Here is a 27,893-nt window from a genome sequence, read left to right as displayed (position 1 = left end):
GAAACCAGCACTTGTTCAGTCGGTGGCTGTGGGTACGCTGCAGGTGCTAAGCGTGACTGAAAATAAGATTATCTGTGACAGATGAGAGTCCAAACCTGCCTCATTCTTGGGAAACGGCAGAGACTCTGATCCTCTGGCTCTGCGGTGACCAGCAGCCCGTGCTCTGCGCGGTGTTTGCAGAACAGCAGATGCAAATGATTAATGGAGTCTGCTCCGATTATGTCCCTCTGGTTGATGAGGGACCTGCACGAGCACATACAACTGGGAATTGCTGATGCCCTATGGATTATTTTTATTTTTTTTTCCTGCTGATCTTTTAGCTTAACAATTCAGCAGGCCGAAGCAATTGTTTTGTGCTGTCTATCCCATGAGTAAGGCAGGGTTGGAGCAGCGGAAAAACTGAGTGAGGGGCATGATTAAAGATTTGCTAATGATTAGGAAATGTCTCAGTGACCCATGGGCAGATAAGGGCAGAACAGCCTCATTCCTGCTCTTCTGTTGCCGGGACACGAGGGTTTTGTCATTTTTTTTCATCTACTGCTATTGTAATAATCTTCTAGGTTTTCCCTCTTTACCCCAGTAGTGTTATTGCAAAAATGAGGTGATGAAACCAGGGGAGCAGCAGAATGTGGTGGCATGAAGAAGGCAGTGAAGTCTCCGAGAGACGAGCAGCGGGGCAGTGCCATGCCATGCCGTGCGGGAATGCCCCTGCGCTTGTGTCCCTCAGGCTCAAGCAATCCCACGTATTTAACCGTTCTTCCCACTGACTGGTTTTTACAAGACTGTTTTTAATAAGACCTGAGGGATGTCCTGGGTCCAGTTTCCTGCAATTGCATACAATTACATCTTGGTTATTGGCATAACTGGCATCAGCTTGATTGTCTGAATTTGTACGTGTGGACTGAAGAGCTGCAGTATCTTCAGGGGCTCTGTGTCACCCTGGAGAAATGAAAAATACTTAGGTTTTTGGGGTGGTGTGATTTTTGTTTTTGTTTTGTTCTTTTAGATTAAGAAATATATTTGCCGTTTTCTTTTATCCATCTGCTTCTACTGCAGTGAATGTGATGCTTTTTCTCTGGGACTGGCCTTTAGCATCTTGTAGAGTAGGCAGTTGATGGATTTCAAAGGGCTTTGAAAACAAGGGTACTCCAGCTTCCTACCAGGCAAAATAAATAGCTGCAGGTAACTTGGGAGCAGGATTTTTCTCTCAGAAATAGCACTGCTTTAAAGCAAAAATCGTGATGGAAAGTTTTCAGCGCTACAGCACAGATGACTTATTGTAGCATGTGTGTGCGCAGCTGTGAAGACAAGGTGGCAGAGTGGTGGTTGTGGGAACCAAATGTGCCTGTGTACGCTCGCAGAATAAGGTTGGGGTGTTTTTCTGGTGGTGTTTTTTTTTTTTTTCTTACAGCTGTCTCAGAATTATACAGTGAAACTGGTCCACACTTAGCAGAGGAGAGATGCAAACCACCTCTGCAAACCCACTTGAGATTCTTCTTAGTCTGATGCAGAGAACTTTAGTTGGTTTCTAGTAGTTAAACCCTTCTGTCTCTGGCAACTTCTCGCTAATAAAGATTAAGCAGTCAAAGCAACTCTGCTGATCTTTGATTTTTTTTTTATTTTTTTTTTTTAATGCTGACTACAACACAGCTTACACTCCTACAGTTTTGTGGCATTTGCAGGGCAAAGATGGGCAGAGAATTGCAATCAGCAATAGAGAGGAGTTTGTACAGCAAATACCCAGTTGCTCCTGAGGCACAAGAAGCGGTGTCTGCATCCCATTCCAGAGAGTTCATCTCCCACCCCCTTACGATGTGCCTGGCTGCTGCGCTTCCCTGTTGCGGATTGCTTCCCCTGGAGACTCTTACACACTTTGCCCCCCTTCACCTCCCTTTCTTTCCAATCAAAATTCCTATCCTTCTAGAAAGCTGTGGTGGTTTAACACCAAGATGAGGTGAACATTTCCCCAACTTGAGCGTCCGTGCTTAGCTTACAGCCAGCATTGCAGCCTGCCTAGGAAGGTTATGCAGTAAGGCTTCCAGCTCCTAAGGAGTTTGAGATTAATCCACTGCTACCCAGCATTTCCCCTGCGCTGACTCTGCTGCCTCTTCCAACGCAAGCTGCTGTTATTTGTTCCCCGATAGCTGTGTATAAATCCTGGCCTTGAGATAACTACGTTATCTCAGAGTCACTCCTTCTTTTGTAATTAGGAGCACCCAGTGGAAGTTCTAGATTGCTTCTAAAGTTACTGCAGAACAGCTGCTCGTAGCCCCAGGACTTGACATAATTCAATGGTTCTGTTTTTCTGAGACAAGTCTATTCCCACAGCATCTCTGAATACGCGTTTTTAGGAATGCCACTTAGACAGCAAATGAAGGTAACGCAGCCGCCTCAGCACAGCATTTGTGTGGGCTGTTACGTTAAAGGGGGCTGCGAGGTGGGTCGGGACGGTAGGATGTGTGTCTTGCTTTGTGGGGCCCGACAGATAAAATGTGCTTGTTCACAAGAGCTCCCCTTTCCTTAGGCTGTGGTGACTTCAGCACTGGGGTAATAAAACCAAAGTGGGGTTATTTTTAGCAGACTAAATATAAAGTGCAAGTGTTTATGGTGATGAGAATAGGGTTTTTGATTCTATGAAGAAACATACGGTGCTTCAGAAACACTGCCTGGTGCTGTTTTGAAATGGGATTAAATTGGAAGCTGCGCTGCAATCACGGACTTTCACATAACAGCAATTCTCTGAAAGCAGGAACACTTTTTTTTAAACATTTTTTGCCCTTTCTGTAGCTGCTTCTCTTCTATTTTAACACTTGAATTTTATTTGAAAAGATGTTAGCAGCAAATTCGACTGCCAGTTCTTAAGCCTAGTTAACAGCTCTCAGTAACAGCACTTAGTCCAACCAAACCTCTTTCTTCCTGCTCTAGGGAAAAAGGTCTTTATTTCTAATGATGGCTAATTATTCCCTGGCGTATTCTGTGCTTGCTTACAGGACGAATAACCCCGTTGATTACTTAGGGTTATTACCCAGAAGGTAGCACAAGAAGTAACTGTAGGATTTAAAACTGTTTCCCTCCGTGGGTCTTCAGCGGGGCAGCTATTCTGTGATGGCGCAGGCGGTCTTACTGACTTCAAATACTTCACTGCCAGACACTCAGATGGAATCTTGAGCTCTTCTGTTCTGTGTTGGTGCTTTTCTGCTTTGCAGCTCTCCCAGAAACCTTCCTTAGCGTGCTTTTGTGTTTCCTGCCGCACGGGCTGTGCTTGGGGAACAGCGACAGGACCTCCAGTCGCTCAGAATGCAGCGTGAGCCCCTGCCTGAGGCTCTCTGTCAGCAGTCTGACCCCTGAGAAAAATCCGAACCGCTTGCTGCCCTCTGGCTGATCGCAAGACTCAGTTCTGATGTCTGACACATGCAGACAGGTTACTAGGATGAGGTATTCTTTTAAATAAGTGTTTACTGCAGCTAAAAATAAATTCATCTTTGACACCAATGACTTTGTTGCTGCATATCAGAACGAAAAGTTACAGCCTTGAAATCAGAAATCATTTACTTATGGCACTTCAGAATACTCTCTTGAGAAGAAAGCCATCTCCAGGAAAGATATGAAATCAGGAATTATTTAAAAAAAACAAACCAACCAAACCCAACGAACTGTCTTACCTTAATCATCTTTGTTGTCTTAAGCATCTTATTCTGTAAGCTGTGGAGCTGCTTCCAAGACATCTAGGTTCTGAAACAAAACAAAAATAAAACAAGAATGTAAATGTGTTCCAGTTTTGACAATACCGGCAAAATTTTCTTTTCCCTTTAGAAAAAGGTATGGGGGATTGCTAACGTGTCTGCAGCCAAGCTGAGACTGGAAATGTGGCATGCCATGGGAAAATGAGTGGGAGGGAAGGTTTTCCTCTCCTGCTGCCTTGTCCCTCCCTGGTACTGAACTAGAAGAAATGGTGGGTGTGTTGCACGGATCCCCCAGCAGCAGTCCTGGGGTGCTGTGTAGTTTTGAGACAAGTTGCCTTATCCGAGCGCTCCCCTAGACGTGGGGGGATGCTCGGGGCTGGCAGGTTTGGTAGAGGCACGGTGGTGGCTGGGAGGAGCTGCAGGGATTACGCCTTTCCCTGCAGGCAAGGCTGGACCGAAGTGGTGTTCAGGGCAGTGGAATGGGGTAGAAGTTTTAAGCAATACGAATAGCTCTTGCTTATCAGGTGAGTTTTATAGCCTCGCTTATAGCTGGGGAGACACATCCCCAGCTCTGTATTTGCTTTGGTTTTGCGTTGAGCTGGGTGATTGGGAGTTTTCTGTCAGAACTGGACGCTGTTCCTGAGTGCCTTTTTTTTTTTTTTTTTAATTTTATTTTTAAATTCAGACTAGGTAGCCATGTCAGCCAAAGCCATCTCTGAGCAGACGGGGAAGGAGCTCTTGTATAAGTATATCTGTACATCCTCTGCCATCCAGAACCGTTTCAAGTATGCCCGAGTCACCCCAGACACGGACTGGGCACGACTCACCCAGGACCACCCTTGGCTTCTGAGTGAGGTAAGGAGCCCCCACTCGCCTTCCTGCGCCGGGGGAGAGCTCAGCCCACCCCAGCTGCTCCCCGTGGGCACGGCACGTCGTGCTGTGGCAGGTTGCGAGCAGAACTGTGCTCCGGATCTTTCCTGAAGGACCGGTCGCTGCTGCTGCTCTGCAACATTCATTTGCAACACTGATGAAGAAACAAGCCTTGCTTCAAGGCTGCTGTATCACCTTCTGGGGGGGCTGATTATAAAATTCCTTTAGGGACTGTGAAATCCGTGAGCAGAGAGATCTGCAAACGCAAAGCTTCTAATAACCACGCAGAAGGTAAAGGAGGCTAATTCAGGCAAAGCAAAGACTCTCTTGAGATGCCAGTCCCTGCTCTCAAACCCTTTCCATGAAATCAGGGAGTGCTTTCTCCACGGTAGCTTTTACGTTCAGTTAACATACTGCGTGGGTTTCCTGCTTCCACACAAAATGTCAGGGAAAACTTCATTTTTCCTTTTTTTTCTGGGCAAGATCTTTTCTATCTCTTTGTTTCATAGCCATGCACTTTCTGTAGAGAAAACACATCCAGAGCTCTTTTTATTAATTGTCCAAGCTGCTCCTTGCCAGTGGTTAATTATATGAAGTCACTGGTTGGTAGAACACGAATGTTTCGCAGTCCTTTACTGACGGACTGATGGAAGCCCTACACTAAGTAATTGGATGTTCCATACTCAAGAGCATGAGTGAACAGCTGGAAGATATCAGCAGTGCTTCTAAAAAGACTTGCAGAAAGCCAGAAGGGAGCCAGAATGCTATCTGTCCTTTCAGGCAGAGTTCTGTAGTGCTAGAAACGGCCACAGCATCCAGCAGAAAGCCCACAATCAGCATGATTCGATGATTATTTTTTTTTATTATTTACAGAAAGTGAGCACATGTACCCCATCCTAACAGCTGCTTTGAAAGTTATCGAAGTTTATCAAAAAAAGCCAACATAAACTGTCACCTCGGTCTCTGATGTATACTCATGTCTGAGCAGAAATAAGGCAGCTCTTGTCAAAGTACAGAGTAAAAATAAAACTGCAGGCATGCTGTGCCAGGAGATTAAAGAAATTCTGCAAGGACACTTGCTGTACAGAATACATTTAAGTTTTTGTTTCGCTGGTTGCAGAAAATCCCTCGACCAAAATCACTTTCTGATTCTTCTTTCTTTGAATCTCTCTTGCATGATGTTGTAGCGTTTAGTGGTGAAACCGGATCAGCTGATAAAGAGACGAGGGAAGCTGGGACTGGTTGGAATTAACCTCAGTCTGGATCAGGTGAAGGCTTGGCTCAAACAGCGTCTGGGCCAAGAAACCACGGTGAGTGCCACCTGAGCAGCAAAAACATGAGACTTTGTTTGCTTTTTTCCGCTTACTTGCATGCTAGGAGCTGGGGTGCAGGTATTTCTCTTGCTTATGGTGGTTTAAAAGGCATGTTGTGCCAATGCCAAAGCAAGAGAGAAGTTGTCCCATGTGCAGATGAAGCACGGCTAAATGACACACCTTGTTACGGAGCAGAGCTCGGTGCTCCCTGGTACCGTCGGCTGTCCCAGCCTGCTGAGCAGGGGCTGTGTGGTGGGAGCTCAGCAGGAATTAATGCCATTTTCAAAATCCCTTCCACTTGGGAGTCAGCAGTTGATAGCTCAAATGCTGTGTCGAGTTGGCGTAGCTGCTTCACTTTAATACCCAAGGCAGATTTAAGCAGACAAGTATAAAAGCTGTCATAAAATTGTCCTCTTATTGTAGCCAGCCAGTGTGTTTTGGCTGATGTCTGAGTGTTACTTCAAGTCCTTATTTTAACTCAGTGCTGGCTTGTAATATTTATTCTCTTGGGAATGACACCGCAATGCTAATGATAAAGAAATGCCTGTCATCCCAGCTGCTGTGTTTCAGGAGCTGATAGAGTTCTGCTGTCTCAAGGAACCTGATGCCCTGGCCCTGCTGTGATTGCTTTGCGGCTGGCTCCAGTGCCGAGCCGTGCAGCCGAGCCAGCGAGGTTTGCCCGAAGGCCGTTATGAAACAGGCAGCTGCTTCTTGTGTGCCTGCCCAGCAGGAATGAGGGGTGTTGAAATCACTTCTTTAGCACAATACAACAACAACATGTAAAGGAAGGACTGTGCCAAGGACTTGCGGACCGACAACGTTTGCTCCTGAAGCAGTGTCCTCAGGAGCAGGGGTTATCTCGCATGGCCCTGTGGGACTGTCCCCTCCAAAACTTGGTTTTGGAGAGCAGGAAAGTGCCTACGCATGTTCCTGGGACCTTGCTATGGCTGCCTGTCCCTGTGGGAAGAGGCTAAAGGGTTCTCTTCCTCTTCCATGCTCACTGACAGCACTTCCAGGGTGAGTGCTCCTGCCTCTCCCTGTCTAGCGCAGAACTCCCCTCGCTTCTGATTTTTTTCAAAGCTCCAAGAAGCAGCTCGAGCCGTCACATTTCACGCTGCACTAAGCAGTGCTCTGTGAAGGTGCCGTCTCTGGGATGGGAGATGAAGAGCGGCCATTCTGGTGCAATTCTGATAGCCATCTGTCCTGTTCGGAAAGGGGAAGGTGACATGACTGCTGTAACCTGTGAAGTTCAGATACCCTGGAGTGGTGCAGCAGCGTGTCCAGCAGCGACAGTGCTCAATGCAGTGCTGGCGAGGGAGGAGTGTGGTTCCCCAGGAAAACACGGCGGAGCGGTGCTTGGGAAGAAGTGATTTTAGAGCAGTGCTGATTAATTCTCGAAGCTTGCTTTATGTTGGCATAAATGTGGATATTGGACAAGCGTTTATTGGTGTTTGTCTTGTTTTCTGCCTACAGATTGCTAATGCCAAGGGAATCCTAAAGAATTTTCTGATTGAACCCTTCGTCCCTCACAAACAGGTATAGTATACCAACTAATGCATTAAAAAGTGCTTTTAAGTCTCTTTTGACTTGCATGCAGCTTAGATGGATTGATGTAGTGGAGAAACCAGAAGTTTGAGAGTGTGCTGTTAAGCTGACGGTGTCGATGCGTGTGGTCAGAGCTGCGTGCAGGCACAGCATTAGCCCACGTGAAGAGTTGTTGATAATCACGTTGGCTGCTGTTACTCTGCTGGGAGGAGGTTACAGATCACCTGAGAGGGACTGAGTTGGTCGGGAAAAGGCAGCTCACTGCTCCTTCAGTCTGGTACTCCCGAGTGTGGATAACAAACTGTTGATGTGAGATACCTCAGTCTGTGCTGGTGAAATATTCGTCCTTGGCCATGGTTTGTGGGAAGGATATAATTGCCTTATGATACAGCTGCTTCTGGTACATGCAAGAAGGGACCCTTGTTTACACTTCAGTTGTGTAAGACGGGAGCGGTTTTCTCCAGAAATGGAAAGCTGTACAGCCTGGGGGTGGCTGGGCCCCTCCAGTGCTGCCGCTCCTTGAAAGCTTAGCGGTGTGCTCAGGTGCCCCTTCCTTAGCACTGACACAAGACCATCCTCCTCAGGGTCTTCTCTGGATGCGACTTGCTAATGCTTGTGCTTGGGTCTGGTGCAGGATGAAGAGTTCTATGTGTGCATATACGCTGCCCGGGAGGGAGACTACGTGCTCTTCCACCACGAAGGGGGTGTGGATGTGGGAGATGTTGATGCCAAAGCTCAGAAGTTGCTTGTGGCTGTGGATGAAAAGCTCAGTGAATCGGATGTAAAGAAACATCTCCTAAAGCATGCACCAGCAAATAAAAAAGAGTAAGTACAGATGCCCAGTCCCGGGCATGGCCAGCCATACAGAAGCTCCTCTCCTTTATTTCAGTGCAACATCCCTTTGTTCTGTTTCACCCTCAAGCTTGCTCTCCTGACCTTCTTCCTGCCCTTAAGAACATGCCATGCATCCTAAATCCAAGTTCTTTGACCTTATTCAAGCCTCTTGTAAAACTCAAAATAAGTGTTCATAGTGCTTTGAGCCTTCACTTGACAGGAGCACTTCTCAGTCTACTGAAGTCTTGACCTCTGAGATGTTGGAGATGTGTATTGAATTTTAAGCCTTCGTGCCAGCATAGAAGAGTTTGTTTTATTTAGTAGAAATGGTGATGTGAATCTGCTTGCTAGCTCAGAAATGTTGTCTCCCTTACTCTGGCCTAGTCTAAGAAAGTATTCTCTTGCTATTCCTGTGCTTACTGCAAGCTTATCTGTAGATCTCAAAGCTTCTTCTGCATCTCCTTTAATTAGATGCCTATAGCTAGTTATCTTAATATGAGTCATGATTTTTCCAAACATAACGTAATCACTGATGGCATTGTTCAGCACTGAAAGGCTGAAGAAGCCTGTCACTAATACAGTTTAGTGCAGTCTCTTCCCCATCCCGGCTAACGAAGCTTGGTTCTGACAAAGATGCGTATCTGACAGTGAGAGACAGCGATGCATTTCTGTCTCTCGGGGAGATTAAACAGACTGAACATCTACATGACAGTTGTGAGCAACTGTGTTCTCGGCAGAGTTTGGTGGAATGTAATTAAGATGAGTCATCAAGGTCTTCCTTTCCTTGAGTCATCTCCTAGGCTTCTTCCAGAGAAGATGAATGAATGAGAGTGAAAGAAATTGATACAGAGTAGATCTGCAGATTGCCACGAATATAAATGAAGCAGAGCAGGCTGTGCTTTATATTTGGCTGCTTTAATGAACTTGTGTTAATTTTTTTTACAGCATCTTGGCTAGCTTCATCTGTGGCCTGTTCAACTTTTATGAAGATCTGTATTTCACATACCTCGAGATCAATCCAATAGGTAACAGATATTTTAGGGAGCAGAACTTTCTGTTCTACCATATTAAAACGTGTACTTTATCCTTCTCTGTTTTACGTAGTTTGTGACAATACTAGGTGGCATATGCAAAAGAAGTACAAAAGTGACTATGGTGTGTCCTGCAGCTATTACTTGAATGAATCAAAAGGGAGGACTGGTGTTCTCTGTTATCTAATTTCCTGTTGGGGTGTTAAATCAGAACTGCAGAATATAAAAATTGCTCTGTTGGATCAGAACAAAACAGCACCTGAGCCAGGGCCTGGGCCATGACCATGGTCACTAGTTAATTCTTAAGGGAACTTGCTGGGTTTGGTAAATAAAAATGAGTGACTAGTGCGGAGGGGGGGGAACAAAGGTGACCTAACTTTTGTAATGATCTCTGTATGGTAGCAAATTTTAGGAGTAAATCTGTAACACATATGTTTGTACAGAGCTAATTATGATATTATTTTTTTTTTCTTTCAAATGCAGTGGTGCATAATGATGGTGTCTACATCCTTGATTTGGCCGCGAAGATTGATGCAACTGCTGACTACATCTGCAAAGTGAAATGGGGGGATGTGGAGTTCCCCCCGCCCTTTGGCAGGGAAGCTTACCCAGAGGCAAGTAACAGCCCACTCTGCCCCCAATCCCTCTGCTGTGGACTACAAGATGAATTCCTCAGTGCTTGTATGTCCTTGAGGCTTTCCCCTCTCGTGGGTTTTGTTGCTGTGTTTCAAGTACCTTGGCATTGCCATCCATGGGAAGAGCTTGTGCAAACCTGCGTACAGGTTGCCGTAGTACTAGGACTTCTAATTGCGCTCTGAACTACTACAATTGCTTTCCATCTTTACTGGGATGTCGTTTCAGTTCTCTTCTTTAATTACAATTGACTTTTTTTAAATGGAGGCTTATATTTAACTCCATTCAGCTGTGTGCCAAAGCTCTGTACTTATACACTCTTCCTTAGATGGTTCTTGCCTGCATTGCTCCCCTTTCGGATCATTATTTTTTGTTGGAGCGCTGGTTATTGACAGCCTCGTGGCAGCTGATGCTCCCTCGGTGTTTCAGTTACAGTTTCTGAGAGTAGAGTAGCAGTTGTGTGCGAGATCTGCGTGTGTGTATGAATCCAGAGAAAATAATTACCATCTCTCAAGCTTCAAAGTAAAAAGTTACGATGTTCATACACCTGTTCTCCTGAAAAGAGGAGGCCTGCAGGCAAACTTTTTGTTTTAAAGTTAGAAATGCCTGTTTCCTCTCAGAATTCCCTGGGTTTGTACTGCTGGTTGCATAAACACTGCTTCATACAACAGCTTCAAAAGCTCTTGAAGTGGAGCTCTCTCCTCAGTTTTCTGTTACTTATTTCAGGTGATTCTTCTGCCGTCTCCAAAAGAATTTATGTCCTGACTTTTTCATTTTAATAATTATAATTATGCTTCAGTTGGGGAAGGGTTTTGTAACGTGGCCAGGAAATCCATTTAGCTATTTCTCCACATGTAGCTTGCTGGATGCCAACACTTAACTCAATTTGCTCTTAAAAGGATTAGTTCAGTTTTTGTCTCTCTGAATCATCCCTCTGCAAGTCACTGTGAAGGTTATTATGGCAGTGTCTTTGCTGAGAATGTTAATGAACCCCCAGTGAAGTGCTTCTCGACAGGCAAGCACACTGCGATACAGGAACACCATGGTGAGCAAAATTACAGCGCACTCAGTGATTACGTTCTTGGCTGCAGCACAGCCAGGGAGTGTGTAGCCACGGGTGTGTTGATTTTTAAATTTCCTCCGGTCTCAGTCCGCAGACAAGGTCTGAATGAGACTTTTCAGTTCAGAGGCATTTGATTCTGTGACTGTTGTTCGTGGAACCATGAAACCTGGGAGCTCGCAGGGCTGGCTGAGCAGCAGAGGAAAAGGGAAAGCCAGTGTGGTACAGCTTAGTGAAACGCAACAAACAGTCGGCTGCATTTCCAAAGCTTTGCATGTGCAAATAGGAAAAATCTGCTTCTGGATCTGCACTCTACAAATGAAGTAACATCAAATTTATTTACAGCAATCACTTGTGACTGGGACAAAAAAGAGACAAGCCAGCAGACCTTAGAAAGACAATGTATTCTTTGGAGGCTATGATTTTTTTTTTTTTTTTTTCCAAGCAAGAACCAAAATTTGAGCGTATGCTCAGGTTGGTCCCCTTTGAATTTGTTACAGAGAGCATGGCACAAGCTGTCTATATCCAGTCCCATTTCAGTGCTCTGCCTTGGAGAACACGTAACACAGATCAGTCCTGGCCCCTGAGAGATGAAGCTGGGTCTGCGTCTCTTTGCAAAAATGGTGTTTGTAGTTCTGCTCTCCCCTCAGTTGCAGTTGAGAGGAGATGTGGGAGCTCTGCGTGTCCAAATGGGCTCAGCACTATGAACCCCCTGGTTTGGAAAAGGCGGCTGCTGAAGGAAGTTTAACTCGTGCTGTCTGTCTGCAGGAAGCCTACATTGCTGATCTGGACGCAAAGAGCGGAGCCAGCTTGAAACTTACTATTCTCAATCCCAAAGGCAGGATCTGGACCATGGTGGCTGGTGGTGGTGCCTCTGTGGTCTACAGGTAACAGGAGCAGTGTTGCCAGAGAGGGGGGTGGATTTACAGTGCCGGAAAAAAATAATTGATGCCATCTCTGGAGACTCCCCTAAAGCAATTTTTCTCATGCCATGACTGCTTGGGACCTCTTCAGAAGGTTTCTTACCGAGATGTGGGACGTAGCGTCCCTTAGAGATAATTTAATTCTGGGAGGTTGAGATGTGTTTCCTTTTTGACTTGGAAATGAACAAGCCGGCTGAAAGCTGTTTGCAGTAACATCGTTGCTGTGGTAGTCACTGAGTTCCCATCATATCTCGGAAGGATAACAAGATTCACTGTGGCTGGCAGCAAGAGGAGAGCAGCTTTGTTTTCAGCAGACAGTGTGACCTCTCTGTAAAAGTCCCACTGTCACAGGAATTCGGAGTGCTTTATTAAGACCTTTATAGTGACTCCAAAATTACCACTAATCTCTTAAATAACTTTTTTTTTCTTTTACAGCGACACCATTTGTGACCTGGGTGGTGTGAATGAGCTGGCTAACTATGGGGAATACTCAGGAGCCCCAAGTGAGCAGCAGACCTACGACTATGCTAAGACTATCCTGTCCCTCATGACACGAGAGAAGCACCCTGAAGGTAAAGGAGTCGCTGCAATTTCAGAGCTGCTCAGCTGTGAAGCTGCACGTGGGGAAAAAAACCTGAACAAATCTGGGCTGTTACTATGCTTAGACCTCCCTGGCAGAGCTTCTAATGTACTGCTGCCTTCCAAGTGAAACAGTGATGGATTTCTGTCAGCTCTGGCTTCAGAGCCGGGAGCAAATGTGGTTCAAGAGATTCTTATCAGAAAAATTCTTGCTTGATACAAAGCTCTTACCTTCCAGGCTCTGCTGACCACAACTTTCTGCAAACTACCGGCTAGTATGAACTGCAGTGCTGTTTCACTTTATGTCCTAAACCGCTTCACGATCTTACAGTACACTGTGTTCTTAAAACAGTTTTACTTATGCATGTTTCTTCCCTCAGGTAAAATCCTGATCATTGGAGGCAGCATTGCTAACTTCACCAATGTAGCGGCCACTTTTAAAGTAAGTGACTGTTCCGAAGTATCAGCGAATGCTCACAGTCGTCACCCCCAAGCCGTTCTCCCCAGCTCAGTGTTGTGCTGAGCCTGACAGTGCATCTCCTCCAGGAGTTCCTGAGATGATGGGGCTGCCCAGCTCACCTCTCCTATATGTTTGTTTAGGGCATTGTGAGAGCGATTAAGGATTACCAAGGCCCCCTGAAGGAGCATGAGGTGAGGATCTTTGTGCGAAGAGGAGGCCCGAACTACCAGGAAGGATTACGTGTCATGGGAGAAGTTGGTAAGGACCAACCATTATCCTTAAGTTTTGTTCTCACATCCTGTTTCTCCCACCTGCTTTCTGCTGAGCCTTTCAAGGTTAAATGCTTCACTCTGGCACAGGCTCAGCTTGTTCCTTTTTTCCCCCCAAGGCTGACTGTTCTTGTATGCACACACAGGGAAGACCACTGGGATCCCCATCCACGTCTTTGGCACGGAGACTCACATGACTGCGATTGTGGGGATGGCGCTTGGCCATCGGCCGATCCCCAACCAGCCGCCTGCTGCAGCCCACACCGCCAACTTCCTCCTCAATGCCAGCGGCAGCCCTTCGGTGAGTCCCTTCCCCTCCTTCCTGTGAACGGCACCGCTTGCGAGGAGCCTCCTGAAGGCAGCTTCCTCTGGCTGCACCAGTCGGAAACTGATCTTGGCCACCATCGTACTTCTGCAAAAAATGTTTAGTTTAGGAAAACTAAAGTGACTCTGCCTGCATAGTTGATCAGGAGGGGGCCTCCCAACGCCCACCTCACTTGTGCATAAAATGTGACCCCTCAAAACCCACAATTTGACTCTTGCATCTACTGAGAACTTGGTCGCTTAGGAGTTTTCCCCTCACTTGACTGACATGGTCCTGTGCCAAAATTTTGGTCATCTTTGCAGACTAGCATAGCCAAAGTGGCCATCTCCTCCTATATGCTCCAGGCCTCACCTGGCACGCTGACCCTTACTGGTTTGGCTTCTGATTCTTTCAGACTCCAGCACCAAGCAGAACAGCTTCCTTCTCAGAGTCCAGACCAGATGATATTGCTCCAGCCAAGAAGGCAAAACCAACAGCCCCTCTTGGTAAGTCCAGCATTGGAAATGATTGCTAGCAGTTCTCTTCTGCTCCAGAAGACAGAACGTGGACTGGACTAATGCTTTTTTCTGGATATAAAGGGAAGCAATTTTGTGGTACCTGTCTGTCTTTGTTCTGAAAATCAGTTAGGCCCTTTTAGAACGTTGTCACTTGTGCTGTTGGCTCATACACAAGGTGAGTCAGAGTTGCCTTATCTGGGATGTTCCTTTGAAGGGGAGAGCGCAGCTCAAGCACTCCAGCTTTCCCACGTCCCCGTATGCAAGGCCAGCAGACAGCAGGTTAGGGTATCTGTGCTGTGGCTGCTGAACTGAAGCCTGTTTTCCAGTTGAGTGCCCCGGGGGTGTTCCCATGGGATGCTGCTGGAATGGTCTAGGTGTTCAGAAGGTCCTTCTTGGTATATGCTGCAGCTTCCTGGTGAACACTCTCCAGTCAGTTACTTCAGCAGGAGTTGTCACCTCACGCATTTCGGGTCAGGTTACTGTGCAGTGTGTTGTGTGGTTTTGTTGGGGATTTTTGGTCTTGTTTTAGTTTTTGGGCTGTTTTTTTACTGAAGTCTGTAGGAAGCTTCTTTAGCATGGTGATACACAAGAGCTTTGGCAGCCTTTTGATCGTATTTGTTGGAAGCCTTACTGGGTAAGAACATGTTGTTTGGGGATAAAACAACAGCAGAATTGGGCAGGGACAGAATGTAACAATGTCCTGGTCGTCTTCCCATGAATGTGAGGAGCTACAGGCCTCGTTTACAACAGTATGACATGATGACAGCAAGATTCAGATCTGATTCCGGTGAAACTCATCACAAACCCCGCTACTGCTCTCTTAATCATTGCGCACAGGATTCTGCATGAGCAGTGCTTCAAAAAGACATTGAGAATGTACACCACGGAGCTCGCAGGGCGAGGAACTGCCACCTGAACCTGAAATGTGTTTGTGCTGGGATAAGCATAAAGTTTCTACATGGCAAAATGCAAAACCTGACATCCAAATATTTGAAGAGGAAGTACAATGGAGAGTGCTCCAGTCCACTTGGTTTTTTTTAACAAAAGCAAAACCCGAAAGCCTGTGTGCTGTGGGGAGGCGGGGAGCAGCAGCACCCCCCCTGCTGTTGGGATGACAGCAGCCAACTGTCAGATTGTTGCATGAGTGATTCTCTCTTTAACAGATTCAATCCCAGCTTCAAGACCTGGTTCAGGTAGGACACGTGTGACCAGCTGAATGTGCCTGGCCTTGCTGGCAGCTGACTTTTTTAGTTCTTGGTTTTGTTGCTGTTTTTTCTCTCCAAAAGTTTGCAGTGTTGTCTGGTCCTTCCTTCCTGCCCAGCATATTTAGCTATCACCATATGAACTTTTCATCTGTTTTTTTTTCAAGTGCAGATCACATACTCCTTTGCACAAAAGCTTACTATTTCTGGGGGACAGGGTTTTGTCTTTAATTTTTCTTCCCTTTCCCCCCCCACAATCATGATGGAGAAAAACAGACCTAGGCATATTGTGAAAAGCTCTGTTCTCTTTGCTTTCAAAAAGAAGGAATCACTAACCATGCCTAATAGGCAGCGTTTTGTTTCAGAGGGGAACAAAATAGTGCAGGTGCTGCGCTTATGAGCCTTGAAGGGCACAGAAAAGTCACCAAATGAACTAAATGTTCTTGTTGCCTTATCAGTTCAGCAAACCATTAAAGCTTGTGCTCAGTGAAGTTATAGGGACTTTAAAGACTCTCTTGAGCTCTGTGCTGGATGAGAATAAACTGCTGAATCAGGGTCAAAGTAGAGTTTCAAGCCATCTCCTGTATTGTAAGACAAGGGGACGGCAGAAGGGGAACTCTCAGATTCTTCCTTGTGTGGTCTCAGACCAATAGCATCACTTTTCTGGGCCTGCATTTTCCTGTTTCTGTGAGTACTAATACGACCTCCTTGCAGGCACCCGCAAGATAAACAGAATTTTTCAGGGTAGGCAGTTTCCTAATAACAAGTCACGTGGCAGTGCATCTGAACTGTGAACATGGAGGGTTGGAGAACAGTGACTGATTCCTTGTTAAAGCCAGAAGAACAGTATCCTGTTTAATCCCTAATGCTGTTTACCTTTGATTCAAAGCCAAAAAGAAATTAGTGGTAGACTCAGTTGGCATCAGCAGTTGGATCAGCTCTGAGTTCTTGAGAGTTTTAAAGTGAACTTTGCCTGGAGTCAAAGGGAGGAACTCAACGTTTTGCTGTGACAAGTGGTGTTAATATACTTTAAGCAAACAGTCCATCCTCACTAGCTGAACTGTTGCCTTTCCTGTGACTCTGTTCCCTGAAGCCAAGTTTTGGGCCATATATAAATTCTTGGAGACATCGGGTTTGTGTTGGATTCTGGTCATCAAAAAAACTTGAAAACAAAAGCTGAGTATGTAGAGCTACTTTGCTTTCTTTGTCCCCTCCATTTCCTGCTTTTCTTTTTATTTCCTATTGTCCCACTGTGGTGCCCTGACAAACATAGGAGGCAAACCTCCCGTGGTTCTCCCAGACCGTAGGCCATATGCAAATAAACAAGTAGAATTCAAAGTTCCCTTCCTCTTCAGCTTTGCAGAATAAAACTATCTGGGAGGAACACGAACGGCCCATGTGAGAAGAGGAAGAGACAAGTTTTCATGTACCTCTCCTCTCCTACACCAGCTCCCCCTGGGGATTAAGCACTTGCCCATTTTGTGAAACCCAAAACCTGGCTATTGTGTTCGGAATCCTGGGAAGGGGGATGCTGCTTCATCTACAGTCTATTCCTTAATTTGGACAAGTGTGGCTACTACATCCTGCAGTTCACCTGTTGGGTTCGGTTTGGAGGGAGGGGAATATGCTCATCTGGGAGACTTTGAGGAGACATCTGGCAAAGTTGCAGCTTTTGTCTTGCACGGATGTGAGTTTTGAATGTGTTTTGGTTTTTCCCCCCCCCCGCCCTCTCTCTGAGCAGGTAAAGCTACAACTCTGTTCAGCCGTCACACCAAAGCTATCATTTGGGGCATGCAGACACGGGCTGTGCAAGGAATGCTGGACTTTGATTATATTTGCTCCCGGGACGAACCTTCAGTAGCTGCCATGGTTTATCCATTCACGTAAGTAGCCTGTGTGACTGCATTATTTTTCTGAGTGCTTCTTCTGTTAGCTTCCTCCTCTTCCAGTCTCTGCTGCTCTGTAGTGTAGCTCTGCCCTAGTCTACACCTCTGCTTTAACACCTCCTCCTGTGCTCCCTTCCACCATCAGGTTGGCTTTGCAGACGGCTTCCTGTTCCCCTCAACCACTGATTTCAGGCTGCTCTGTTGAAACAGCTTAATGTTAGCCACGTACTTCAAGTACATGGGGCAGTGTGGCTGGAGAGCTGCCTGGCAGAAAAGGACCTGGGGGTTCTAATTGACAAGCGGCTGAACATGAGCCAGCAGTGTGCCCAGGTGGCCAAGAGGGCCAATGGCATCCTGGCTCGTATTAGAAATGGTGTGACCAGCAGAAATAGGGAGGTGATTGTCCCCCTGTGCTCAGCACTGGTGAGGCCACACCTTGAGCATTGTGTCCAGTTCTGGGCACCTCAACACGAGAGAGTTATCGAGGTGCTGGAGCGAGTGCAGAGGAGGGCAACAAAGCTGGTGAAAGGCCTAGAGAATAAATCTTACGAGGAGCGACTGAAGGAGCCAGGACTGTTTAGTTTGAGGAAGAGAGGGCTGAGGGGAGACGTCATCACTCTCTACAACTATTTGAAAGGACATTGTAGAGAGGTTGGTGCTGGTCTCTTCTCACAGGTAATTAGCGATAGAACAAGAGGGAATGGGTTCAAGCTGCAGCAGGGTAGGTTTAGACTGGACATTAGGAAAAAATTCTTCACTGAAAGAGTGGTCAGACACTGGAATAGGCTGCCCAGGGAGGTGGTGGAGTCCCCATCCCTGGATGTGTTTAAGACTCATTTAGATGTGGTGTTAAGGGATATGGTGTAGGGGAGAACTTTGTAGAGTGGGGTTGATGGTTGGACTCGATGATCCCAAGGGTCTTTTCCAACCTAAATGATTCTATGATTCAAGTCCCACTTCATGACCTTTCAAAGGGTGTCCAAATTCTGTTCCTTCACTCGGCAAGTAAGGAAGGTATAACTAGTTGGGCTCTCCTTAACAGCTCGCTGGCTTAGCAGAGGCAGTATGGCTATGTAAGCGTTCTTCCACTCATCTGCGTGCTGCATGCTTGTCTGAGACATCTTGATTTGTGCTTGCAGCAGCTGGAATTTTCATCTCCAAATATTAGCCAGAATCAGAGCAGCTCTGCTAATAGACTAAAACAGTTCGTCTGTCATGTAGCCAAACAAAACTTGAAAAAAAAAAAAAAAATCCTCTTCGTCTTGTTCATAGCCTTTCCCTATAGTTGCAGTTGTTTCTTGGCAGGCAGAAGTGTGCAGATCCTTCAGTGGGATAGAGAGTTCTCTTGTGGCATTTGCCCTCTCTTACCTTATCCCCACACCTGAGGGGGGTGAGAGGGGTTATTGGGCACTTCAAACAGCCCTTGGGAGGAACCTCCAGAGCAAGCTGTGCATAAGCGGTTCTGTTATTGTACCTCATGGATGTGTGTGGGGGTCTCCCTGTCACATGGGGCAAGTAGTGAGAAGGAAAGAGTGGCTGTCGGGGCTGCCGCTGAGACAGTGAGATGGGAGCCCATACGAAGGGAGGAGCTGTGTTTCATTTCTGTGGTATTTACAGACATCCCGGATAGCTGATGTCTAATCAGCCTCTGTCCTGCAGAGAATTTTGCCTCTTGACAATTAAGTACCTCGTGCTGTTAGTCTGCAGCTCTGATGATAATTGCAGCGCTGTAATACCTTCTCAGCAAGTGCAAACCTCAGGGCACTAAAACCGAGTGCAGGCATAGTCACATCTATAGATGAGTGGCAGCCCCTTGCAGGGTCTCAGGTTTTTAATGAAGAAAAAGCAAGAGGGATTAAAAGTTTAAGGCTACCTATAGTATCTGATTCTGCTTGACCTTTTGGAGGAAGCCAGGCTGGCAAAACCTGGAATGTTCTGTTACAAATGTACCAGTATGGGAACAGAGCTAGTATCTCCAGACTCTTAAATGACTGAACAGTACAGACTTCAGTGACGTTCCAGTTGGAGTGTCTACTGTATATAAAAGACAACACCTACAGTGAAACTTTCCCAGGTGCATCTCCCTCAGCGGGTGCGGGGCAGGGTGGGGAGGGTCTCACTGTAGCAGGATTGGAAACTTGACTGGCCCTCACATTGCTGTCCTGACTGTTCATCACAGATACTGGTTTCCTGTTCCCCCAGTCCAGTATTTGTTCCAGCCCAGTAACGCAGCTTTGCATGCATCTCATTCATTACTCTTTCTGTGCCTCATTCTGTCTTCCAGCTTGGAGTAGAATTGAGGCTCTGGTAACTTCACTGTGGGAGAGCTTATTCATCTTGCTGGATGCCTCTGTCCCCATTAGCCCGTCTCCTTCCATATGCTGCTCTGTTCTATACTCTGAAGAACCTTCTGCTGTTAGTATGGGCCCTCCCCATGTACGCTCACTTGCTAGTGAGTCTCACAGTCAGTCTTGGTGTCTGAGAACTGGGGTTTGTAAACTCCTCTATCTGCATGCACTGTATCCCTTTGTCTTTCCAGTAGCCTTAAGAGTCAGGGCTCTTTCGTCTTCTTCTCCGTAGTGGTGACCACAGGCAGAAGTTCTATTGGGGCCACAAAGAAATCCTGATCCCAGTCTACAAGAACATGGCAGATGCCATGAGGAAGCACCCAGAGGTGGATGTTCTCATCAACTTTGCATCTCTGCGCTCTGCTTATGACAGCACTGTTGAAACCATGAATTACCCACAGGTGAGTGAGGGATCTAGAAGAAGCCCAAGAAAAGATGCAAGACCTTGTCAGTAGGGTACCAGTGTCTCTTAAACCATGATGGCATTAGCAAATTGGCGTCGTCTTCTAATTTAGCAGATAAATGCCTCAGTTCTAACTCCTTACAGACTCTAAAGAGGATACTGGAATTGCATAGCAAATTCTAATGCCGGACTTGCAATTTCTGTAACAGGGGCTCAGCACCTCTGTGTTAGGAGTAACTACTTTTGGGTTGGTTAAAATACGGTGCTGCTCTAGTGTGCAAGGGCGAGAAAAAAATAATTCTCTGAACAGTGCATTGAGACTGCTGTGAAGATCACAGTAGACTGGATCCATGTGCTGGGCCGCCTGCGTGAGGGCACAGCACAACCTCCCGGAGGCCTGACCATGCAGATCATGCCTCTGAGCAGCTGTTTCCCTTCCCTGCCCTGCAGCATTTGTTAGAGGGGCAACACTGGGGGGTACTAATGGTTTGCTTTATCTTCATGCAGATCCGCACCATTGCCATTATTGCTGAGGGCATTCCAGAAGCCCTGACACGCAAACTGATCAAGACAGCTGATAAAAAAGGAGTTACTATCATTGGGCCTGCAACTGTAAGAACTGGTGACCTTTTTCTCCACTTGTCCATATGTCTTAATCTTCAGATTGGCTTTCTCTGAAGGATAAAGTATATCCTACAATCCATTTTGTCTTTAGTCATATAAAGTGCATGTTAGTGTCTCACTTCTAAGGTCACATCACTGTCTTCCGTTGTTTGTATAAATACTGACAAGACTGCCTTACTGAAATGTTCCTAAGTTTCATGTACATTTAAAAGGGCTTTACATCTCTCTCTGATTTTCTTGTAGGTTGGTGGGATCAAACCAGGTTGCTTTAAAATAGGCAACACAGGAGGGATGCTGGATAATATCTTAGCATCAAAACTGTACCGTCCCGGCAGTGTGGCTTATGTTTCACGGTCCGGAGGAATGTCCAATGAGCTCAACAACATCATTTCCCGAACCACCGATGGGGTCTATGAAGGGGTGGCCATTGGAGGAGACAGGTAGGAGTCCACATCTTCAACAAAGACCATTTTTTTTTTTTTTAAGTCAGTCAATAGAAGAATTGTTAGTAATTTGGAGGAAGATGGGCAGGTTGGCTCTTAATTTTTATTCTTTAGAAAAGTTTATGAAACTAACTCAACTTTTACTATTTTCCCCGTATTCTACCCAGATACCCTGGTTCAACTTTTATGGATCATGTCTTGCGCTATCAGGATACTCCAGGAGTGAAAATGATTGTAGTACTTGGAGAGGTGAGTGAGACCAGTTCACTCCTATCTGAGAAATACCCAAGTGTTTTGTTTTGGGAGTATCTGACCTGGCTGCAAGGATGCTAAATAACAGCTACAGATAAGTGTCAGCTATTCATACTTTTCTTGAATGTCTGAACTTTTATTTCATGCTGCTTTAATAAAAAAAAAAACTGAGCGTGTTCCACAGACAAGCATAGTCTCCCCTACCTTAAAAAAAACAAAATCAAATAAGGAGTATTTGTCCTGAGACTTCAGCTGTTACTCAATGAAAAAAGAGGGAGGAAAAAAACTCCAAGTAGTGCTTCCATGTGCATCTTGGAGCTGATTTCTACAAAAGTGAAAAGTTTTGAACAGCTCAGCTCTCTCTCTTTCTGCAGATTGGAGGCACGGAAGAGTATAAGATCTGCAGGGGTATTAAAGAAGGTCGTATCACCAAGCCAGTGGTGTGCTGGTGTATTGGTACTTGTGCCACCATGTTCTCTTCAGAGGTATGTGCAAAAATGGGGGCAAATGCATGAAATATGTATATATCCAGGACAGGAAGATAAAAGCCAACTTCTCTCTCCATGCCTAAACCTTCCAGAATTGCCAGTAGCAACTTAATGTGCAGAAGTTAATAAATATAAATGGTAAAAGGTGGGTTTTTTTGCGCTTCTGTAGTCTGCCACTGGAGATTTCCAAGGGATTCTGTGTGCTTGTAAAGGGAGCCCAAAGATCCCAGGGAATGCAAGAGATTCCTGCTTCTGGAGTGGGAATGGGGAAGATGCATGTTAAGCAGCTCTGGAGAGTGGGGGAGTTTAGGGAGGCAGACATCAGTAGATGAACCTGGAGTGATTCCAGATCAGCAAATGCATATTGCAGTACTGTTGGCCCAGACAAGAAGGCAGATGTGCAGTCACTGGTATTCCTCTGTCACCAGTTTCCTAGTCAGTTCTCTATTCTGTTTCACTCTCTGCAGGTAAACAACTTTTATTCCTTACTGCTGTCTCTTCTCTCGTTTGTAGGTGCAGTTTGGCCATGCAGGAGCTTGTGCCAACCAGGCTTCTGAAACTGCTGTTGCAAAGAATCAAGCCTTGAAGGAAGCTGGTGTGTTTGTTCCCCGGAGTTTTGATGAGCTGGGAGAGGTCATTCAGTAAGTCACATTAACAGGGCACCCCTTCAGCGGGGGACAAAAAACTTAGGGCACTGATTCTAACCCGATAAAAGAATATATTGCTGCTTAAGGAAAGCAACTTCTATTCATTCTGGGGTTTTAAGGTCTAGAGTAAGACCACCTCACTTGTACCTCTTAAAAGGACTTATGTTAATAAATGGATTTTCTCCCTAGGTCTGTCTACCAGGATCTTGTGGCCAAGAGAGTGATTGAACCGGCTGAGGAAGTGCCTCCTCCAACTGTGCCAATGGACTACTCCTGGGCAAGGGTGAGCTGTGCTGTTTTAACTGCTTTTTGGTTCCTTAGAAACCAGACAGGGTGTTTGCTGTGATCCTGGGTGCTTACAGTGATAATAGTGCTGCCTTGGGGTTTTATCTCACACTTATCTGTGTTATCTGTGAGCTTACTGTCCACGCTGGTTCTAGGCTGTGGAAGCCGCTCTGAGGGCAAGCTTAAGGCACTGTTGTTTGACCATTCTGCCTCCTACTGCCCCTTGATTCTCATGTGGAATGTTTAAAATCCTATCTTTATGCTGCAATTTCAGGAGCTGGGTCTGATCCGCAAACCGGCTTCCTTTATGACAAGCATCTGTGATGAGAGAGGTCAGGAACTGATATATGCCGGGATGCCAATCACTGAGGTCTTCAAAGAAGAGATGGGAATTGGAGGGGTTCTGGGCCTGCTCTGGTTTCAAAGGAGGTGAGGCAGCTTTTTGTGAAAGCTCACAAATTCTTTGTCGTGGAGTTCTGCTTGTTTGTTAATAGACTTCTAAGCACAAAAGTAACTCCAGGATTCTTTTGTGAATATAGGATGTATTGGAAATGCCATCTCTGTGTCCGCTCCTCTGAGACCACATCACCATTTCAAGGCTTCATACAGTGTGTTTTAGTCTTGGGATGAAGTTTTCCACAAGTTTTGTGGTGTATTGAGGAAATTCTCTATTCTAGGCCTGTTTCACGCTCTCTGACTACTTGCTTATTGTAATTGTCCCCTTAGCTCTGGAGAGATTGGGGAGTTTACAAACATTGCTAACCAGCCTACAGGGAACCTTCTCAATGGTGAAAGTTTGCTGCCTTCATCTGATCGTGCTTCCGTTAGAGGCACTTTGGCACTAGCTGCAGTCTCTGGCTCAGCAGAACGGGAGGAACAGAACCATAGCGCAGCCTCAAGGGGACCCGCAGAGCTCACTGATCAGGCAGCTGTGTGTGTGTAAACTCAGCCTTTCAAACAGACCCTCAGCTCTGAGCTAAACAGCTCCTGTGGAAACTGAATACAAATCTGATCTCTGAGAAAGATACTACGATGCAGTGATGGATATTGTGACCCTACAGCTCCCTCTCTCTGTTCTACTTCTTTCAAGTATATGCCTAAAACAAAAGTCACTATCCAGTATAACACCAATTGTCTTGTCATTCAGCTTTCTTTACAGTAAATGACTTCCGTGTCTTCCTTGCTCAGGTTACCAAAGTACGCCTGCCAGTTCATCGAGATGTGTTTGATGGTAACAGCAGATCACGGGCCTGCTGTATCTGGAGCCCACAACACCATTGTCTGTGCAAGAGCTGGAAAAGATCTTGTCTCGAGTCTCACTTCAGGCCTTCTTACTATTGTAAGTACTGAATCTCCAGAAGATGTAGCTTTGCTACTCTTTACTCTGTCCAGGTTTTATTATTGTTAATTTAAGAGATTTAGATGGGCTGCAGAGCCGTGGACAGGTTGTGCCTGTTCACTCGCACTTTGAATTTCGGTTGAATTCAACTCTAATAGCTTGATGCTCTGGGTTTAAAACCTAGTCCGCTTTTCAAGTAAGCAAGACTATGCTGATGTCTCTCATTTGAGTCTAGAAATATTTTGTGGAGGCCAAACTGGTGTCAGTGTTGTCACTATATGGTTGCCTGGTCTCTTCCAAATACTGACAAGTAAAAAATATGAATAAAACAGACTTTAGATTGCATTTCCCCCCACACTGTCTCTAGTGGAGATGTGCTGGCTGCATATTGACACTTGTGTTGAGTTATAAACAGATGCTGTATCTCAGGTGCCTGCCTGACTTTAATTTCATGAATACCACATTGATGGGCAGGGCAGATGGAGAAGATAATTTTGTGCTTGTTTTGTACCTTAACTGTGGAGTCCTTTGCTATAATTCCCTTTGTGTACTGCACCCAGGGTGACCGGTTTGGTGGAGCGCTGGATGCTGCAGCTAAAATGTTCAGCAAAGCCTTTGACAGTGGGATTATCCCTATGGAGTTTGTGAATAAGATGAAGAAAGAAGGGAAACTGATCATGGGCATTGGACACAGAGTCAAATCGGTAAGAAGCCTGTTAGTACAAAGGGGAGGTTTGTTTGTGTTTTTAGAGGGGTGGGAGAGAGGGAAAAAAACACACAACAAAGGAAAGAAAATTAGCAACTTTCAGAGGCAGCTATTGACCAAATTCTCAGGACTTACAATACTAAACCTACCAATAGTAAAGCTTATGGCAAGTACCTGTGCAAGAGGCAACATCAGTGACTGTAACGTGTTCTTAACTTGCAGATAAATAACCCAGACATGAGAGTTCAGATTCTCAAAGACTACGTGAAGCAGCATTTCCCTGCCACCCCACTGCTGGACTATGCACTTGAAGTAGAAAAAATTACAACTTCTAAGGTGAAATGCGCTAGTATTTATCTCCTCTTGAGCACTTTTTCTTCCTGGGGGACAAGTGACAGGGGGTTAATACTGTATTTTAATTGCAATGCTTCATGAATTTTTCTTGGGGGTTTGGTTTTTTTCTGTGGTAGACTTTGGGCCAAGTACAGCTTGGTAAGGCTGAAGACATTTGTTGGACACTAGAAACACGATGAACAAACCAAGATCAGTTATCTTTGTTGTCCACAATACATCTGGAACTGCTGCTAGCACACATGATGTGCTGTGGCAGATGATCTCTGTAGTTTGAACCAAATGCAGGGCCATTGTTTGGGGCTGTTTATCCATTATTCACATTAAGCGTGGCTCTTGCTCACGTTGCCAAACAGCATTGTCTATCGCTAGGCTTGTGTGCCCACAATTACAGGCAACCCTCAAATTACCCTTGAGGATGGAAGTTGCCAGGTGAACATCATTTGCCACTGTTAAACATCTTTATTGGGGTGTGTTTTCATTTCCTGCAGAAACCAAATCTTATCCTGAATGTAGATGGCTTTATTGGAGTTGCCTTTGTAGACGTACTCAGGAATTGTGGCTCGTTCACACGGTAAGTAGGTAGTGGGCTCTTTCTCTAGGTCATGGTCCTGTGAAAATGATGGGAGCCGTACTGCCAGCTCACGTGGGGACAGGACTTCAAAAGGATGTTGTGAAGGAAACATAGCCTGGACTTGGGGGAAGGAAGCTTTCATGTGAATTCAGTGTTGCTATGGGCACTAGAGCAGATTCATAGCCTTTCTAAGATTGGTTCCTTAAATAGATCGCTATGATGAACTATTTATTTCTCTTTCTCTTGCAGGGAAGAAGCAGATGAATATATTGATATAGGAGCTCTTAATGGCATCTTTGTGCTAGGCAGGAGTATGGGATTCATTGGTAAGTTTGCCGTCTTTCTCCTCTTCCCTCCTGCTAGGGGATGCCCCGCCATCATGAACCTCTGGGGACTCAGTCTAAAATGATAGTCGTAAGAATACAGAAATCAAATCCGTTTCAAGGTAAAGTAAGACTAGAAGCAGAAACTTTGTAACACAAACCACTTTTATTTTAGGACACTACCTGGATCAGAAGAGATTGAAGCAAGGTCTGTACCGTCACCCGTGGGATGACATATCCTATGTTTTACCGGAGCACATGACTATGTGAGAACCTGTAGTGTTGCCTCAGAATGTTAAGTTCAAGGAGACAGAAGCCTGCACCGAGGACAGCCACAAATGGGACTTTGAAGTATAAAGGCCATTGGTACATAGACGTTGAGCTGCCTGGTCAAACTGTGCAAAGCAACTGTTTTATAAGAATAGAAACTTACTCTAATAAAAACCAAAACTTGTGATATTCCATATGTTACCTGCTGTATTTAATACTGTCTCTCACCTTTTTTTTTTTTTTTACCCTACTCATTTAATTTTGTTTCCAGAAAAGATTGTAAGGGTTTAGGGCGGGGAGTTTTGCTCATAGGTGCAGTGTTACTGAACTTGCAGAAAATCCACTAGTCGGTAACAAGCTGTAACTTTTCCTGATAGAGGGGAAAGTACTCATCATTCCCATAAGCCATGATTTGGGCTTTTTTATTGTTGGTTGTTTTTTCAATTTGTTTATGGTGTTCTCATCTTGAGTCTGATTGTATCCTGAATAGTGGGACCACTGCTTATGTATAACCAATGTTACTCAAATGCTGGTGTAGTAATTTAAAGTGTAAAGTTGTAACATACTGCTGTTAAAACTGTGAAACTACATGTATTCCAGTGTCTGTATTTATGCAAACAACTTCTCATTTACTATTAGATTGCTGGTATACGGAATGTCACTCATGTTACCCCAGATGCAAAAATAATCTCAGTAATAACTTCAGCGTCCTACTTGTCTGTGTATTGTAACCTAACTCAAATAAATGATACACTACTAATTTATTCTTTTTCTACTTCTGGCTTCTAAAAGTTGGTCCCAGACACTGTCTGGTGGACTGTGGCGCAAGGTGGGAAACGGTCATCTCACGAAATACCAAATCTCAGAGCAGTTATTCCTCTCATGGTGTGTGTTCTGGTGGATCTAAGGGGGACGGGGGGACGACAAACAAACACCAGACTTTCAGCCTGTGTCAAGGTGAAATTTAGCAAATTAGAGAATAAAAAGAAGGAAGGTAATTATCTAAAATTGATCCAGCATTACACAAGAGTTAGGGAACTGTATTGTGTTGTATAGTAAACATTGAAATAATCAACTACAGCTCACTTTGTTGTAGTTAACAAAGAAATAGTGTACCTTACTTGGAGTGAGTGAATTCCTCAGGTGAAGTCCCTTCCCTGCAGGCATGCCTGAGAGGGATGTTAAGGAGAAAAAGAATTAAAAGCATAGCTTAAGGCTCTGAATAAAACTGCACGTATGGCTGGTCTGTGGTACCTGTGCCGTGTGGCAAAGGGATCCCGTTCCCTCACAACTGACACATGCGGAACAAGCTCCCTCTGTGCTAAATCGGGATCACCGGCAGCGGCCCTGGCTGTCACACCGGTGTCACCAACCGGCCCAGGGCCACCCCAGAGCGGAGACGCCTCAGGGGCAGGTCAGGACTCAGGCCCTGTGTGGGGCAGGCCCACAGCTCCCTCCTGATGGGTTTTCCACGCTCCGAGCAGGAACGGGCTCCCCGCGTCCCGCCTTTCGCCTGAGGCGGGGGGGCTGGTGCCCCTGCCGCGCTGCTGGCCCAAACGCCCCCTCTGCTCGCTGGGGAAGCGAGAGGGGCCCTCACCTCGGTCACGTCGCTGCTTCCCGAGGGGACGGGGGGCCCCGGGCGCCGCGCTGGCCCCAACCGCCCCTCAGCGCCCCGCCCGCCATTTTACCGGCGGCGGCGGCGCCCCCTCCCCGCCAGGGGGCAGCGCGGC

General features: G+C 45.9%; 1 protein-coding gene and 1 long non-coding RNA gene across 3 annotated transcripts in view; one reads left to right on the top strand and one right to left on the bottom strand.

Moving 5' to 3' along the window:
* The window catches only part of ACLY (ATP citrate lyase), a 29,203-nt gene extending 2,276 nt beyond the window's left edge, over positions 1-26,927 (top strand). Inside the window, exons 2-28 of one of the 2 annotated variants that reach the window (XM_063354802.1) lie at positions 4,369-4,538; positions 5,741-5,863; positions 7,340-7,402; positions 8,046-8,236; positions 9,191-9,270; positions 9,760-9,890; positions 11,738-11,856; positions 12,328-12,464; positions 12,852-12,913; positions 13,072-13,189; positions 13,347-13,501; positions 13,920-14,010; positions 16,966-17,107; positions 19,691-19,859; positions 20,369-20,473; positions 20,729-20,925; positions 21,096-21,177; positions 21,555-21,665; positions 22,182-22,309; positions 22,505-22,598; positions 22,875-23,029; positions 23,789-23,939; positions 24,500-24,643; positions 24,868-24,981; positions 25,488-25,570; positions 25,820-25,896; positions 26,069-26,927. In XM_063354802.1, coding sequence (XP_063210872.1) covers positions 4,380-4,538; positions 5,741-5,863; positions 7,340-7,402; positions 8,046-8,236; positions 9,191-9,270; positions 9,760-9,890; positions 11,738-11,856; positions 12,328-12,464; positions 12,852-12,913; positions 13,072-13,189; positions 13,347-13,501; positions 13,920-14,010; positions 16,966-17,107; positions 19,691-19,859; positions 20,369-20,473; positions 20,729-20,925; positions 21,096-21,177; positions 21,555-21,665; positions 22,182-22,309; positions 22,505-22,598; positions 22,875-23,029; positions 23,789-23,939; positions 24,500-24,643; positions 24,868-24,981; positions 25,488-25,570; positions 25,820-25,896; positions 26,069-26,163 — 3,276 coding nt within the window. In that variant the 5' untranslated portion in view covers positions 4,369-4,379 and the 3' untranslated portion in view covers positions 26,164-26,927. Of the gene's footprint in view, positions 1-4,368; positions 4,539-5,740; positions 5,864-7,339; positions 7,403-8,045; positions 8,237-9,190; positions 9,271-9,759; positions 9,895-11,737; positions 11,857-12,327; positions 12,465-12,851; positions 12,914-13,071; positions 13,190-13,346; positions 13,502-13,919; positions 14,011-16,965; positions 17,108-19,690; positions 19,860-20,368; positions 20,474-20,728; positions 20,926-21,095; positions 21,178-21,554; positions 21,666-22,181; positions 22,310-22,504; positions 22,599-22,874; positions 23,030-23,788; positions 23,940-24,499; positions 24,644-24,867; positions 24,982-25,487; positions 25,571-25,819; positions 25,897-26,068 lie in introns of both variants that reach the window. The other variant, XM_063354803.1, reaches the window with a different exon arrangement.
* On the bottom strand, positions 764-27,878 carry LOC134524660 (uncharacterized). The gene is made up of 4 exons (XR_010073610.1): positions 27,761-27,878; positions 27,280-27,332; positions 3,663-3,732; positions 764-939 (listed from the first exon to the last, which is right to left on the bottom strand). It is a non-coding gene; the product is annotated as an uncharacterized LOC134524660 (long non-coding RNA).
* Between the last annotated feature and the right edge of the window lie 15 nt (positions 27,879-27,893).

The sequence above is a fragment of the Chroicocephalus ridibundus genome, chromosome 17 (assembly GCF_963924245.1).
Source record: "Chroicocephalus ridibundus chromosome 17, bChrRid1.1, whole genome shotgun sequence".
NCBI classification, from domain to species: domain Eukaryota; kingdom Metazoa; phylum Chordata; class Aves; order Charadriiformes; family Laridae; genus Chroicocephalus; species Chroicocephalus ridibundus.
Note: the sequence above shows the minus strand (reverse complement) of the source record. Positions and strands in the feature narration are given on the sequence as shown.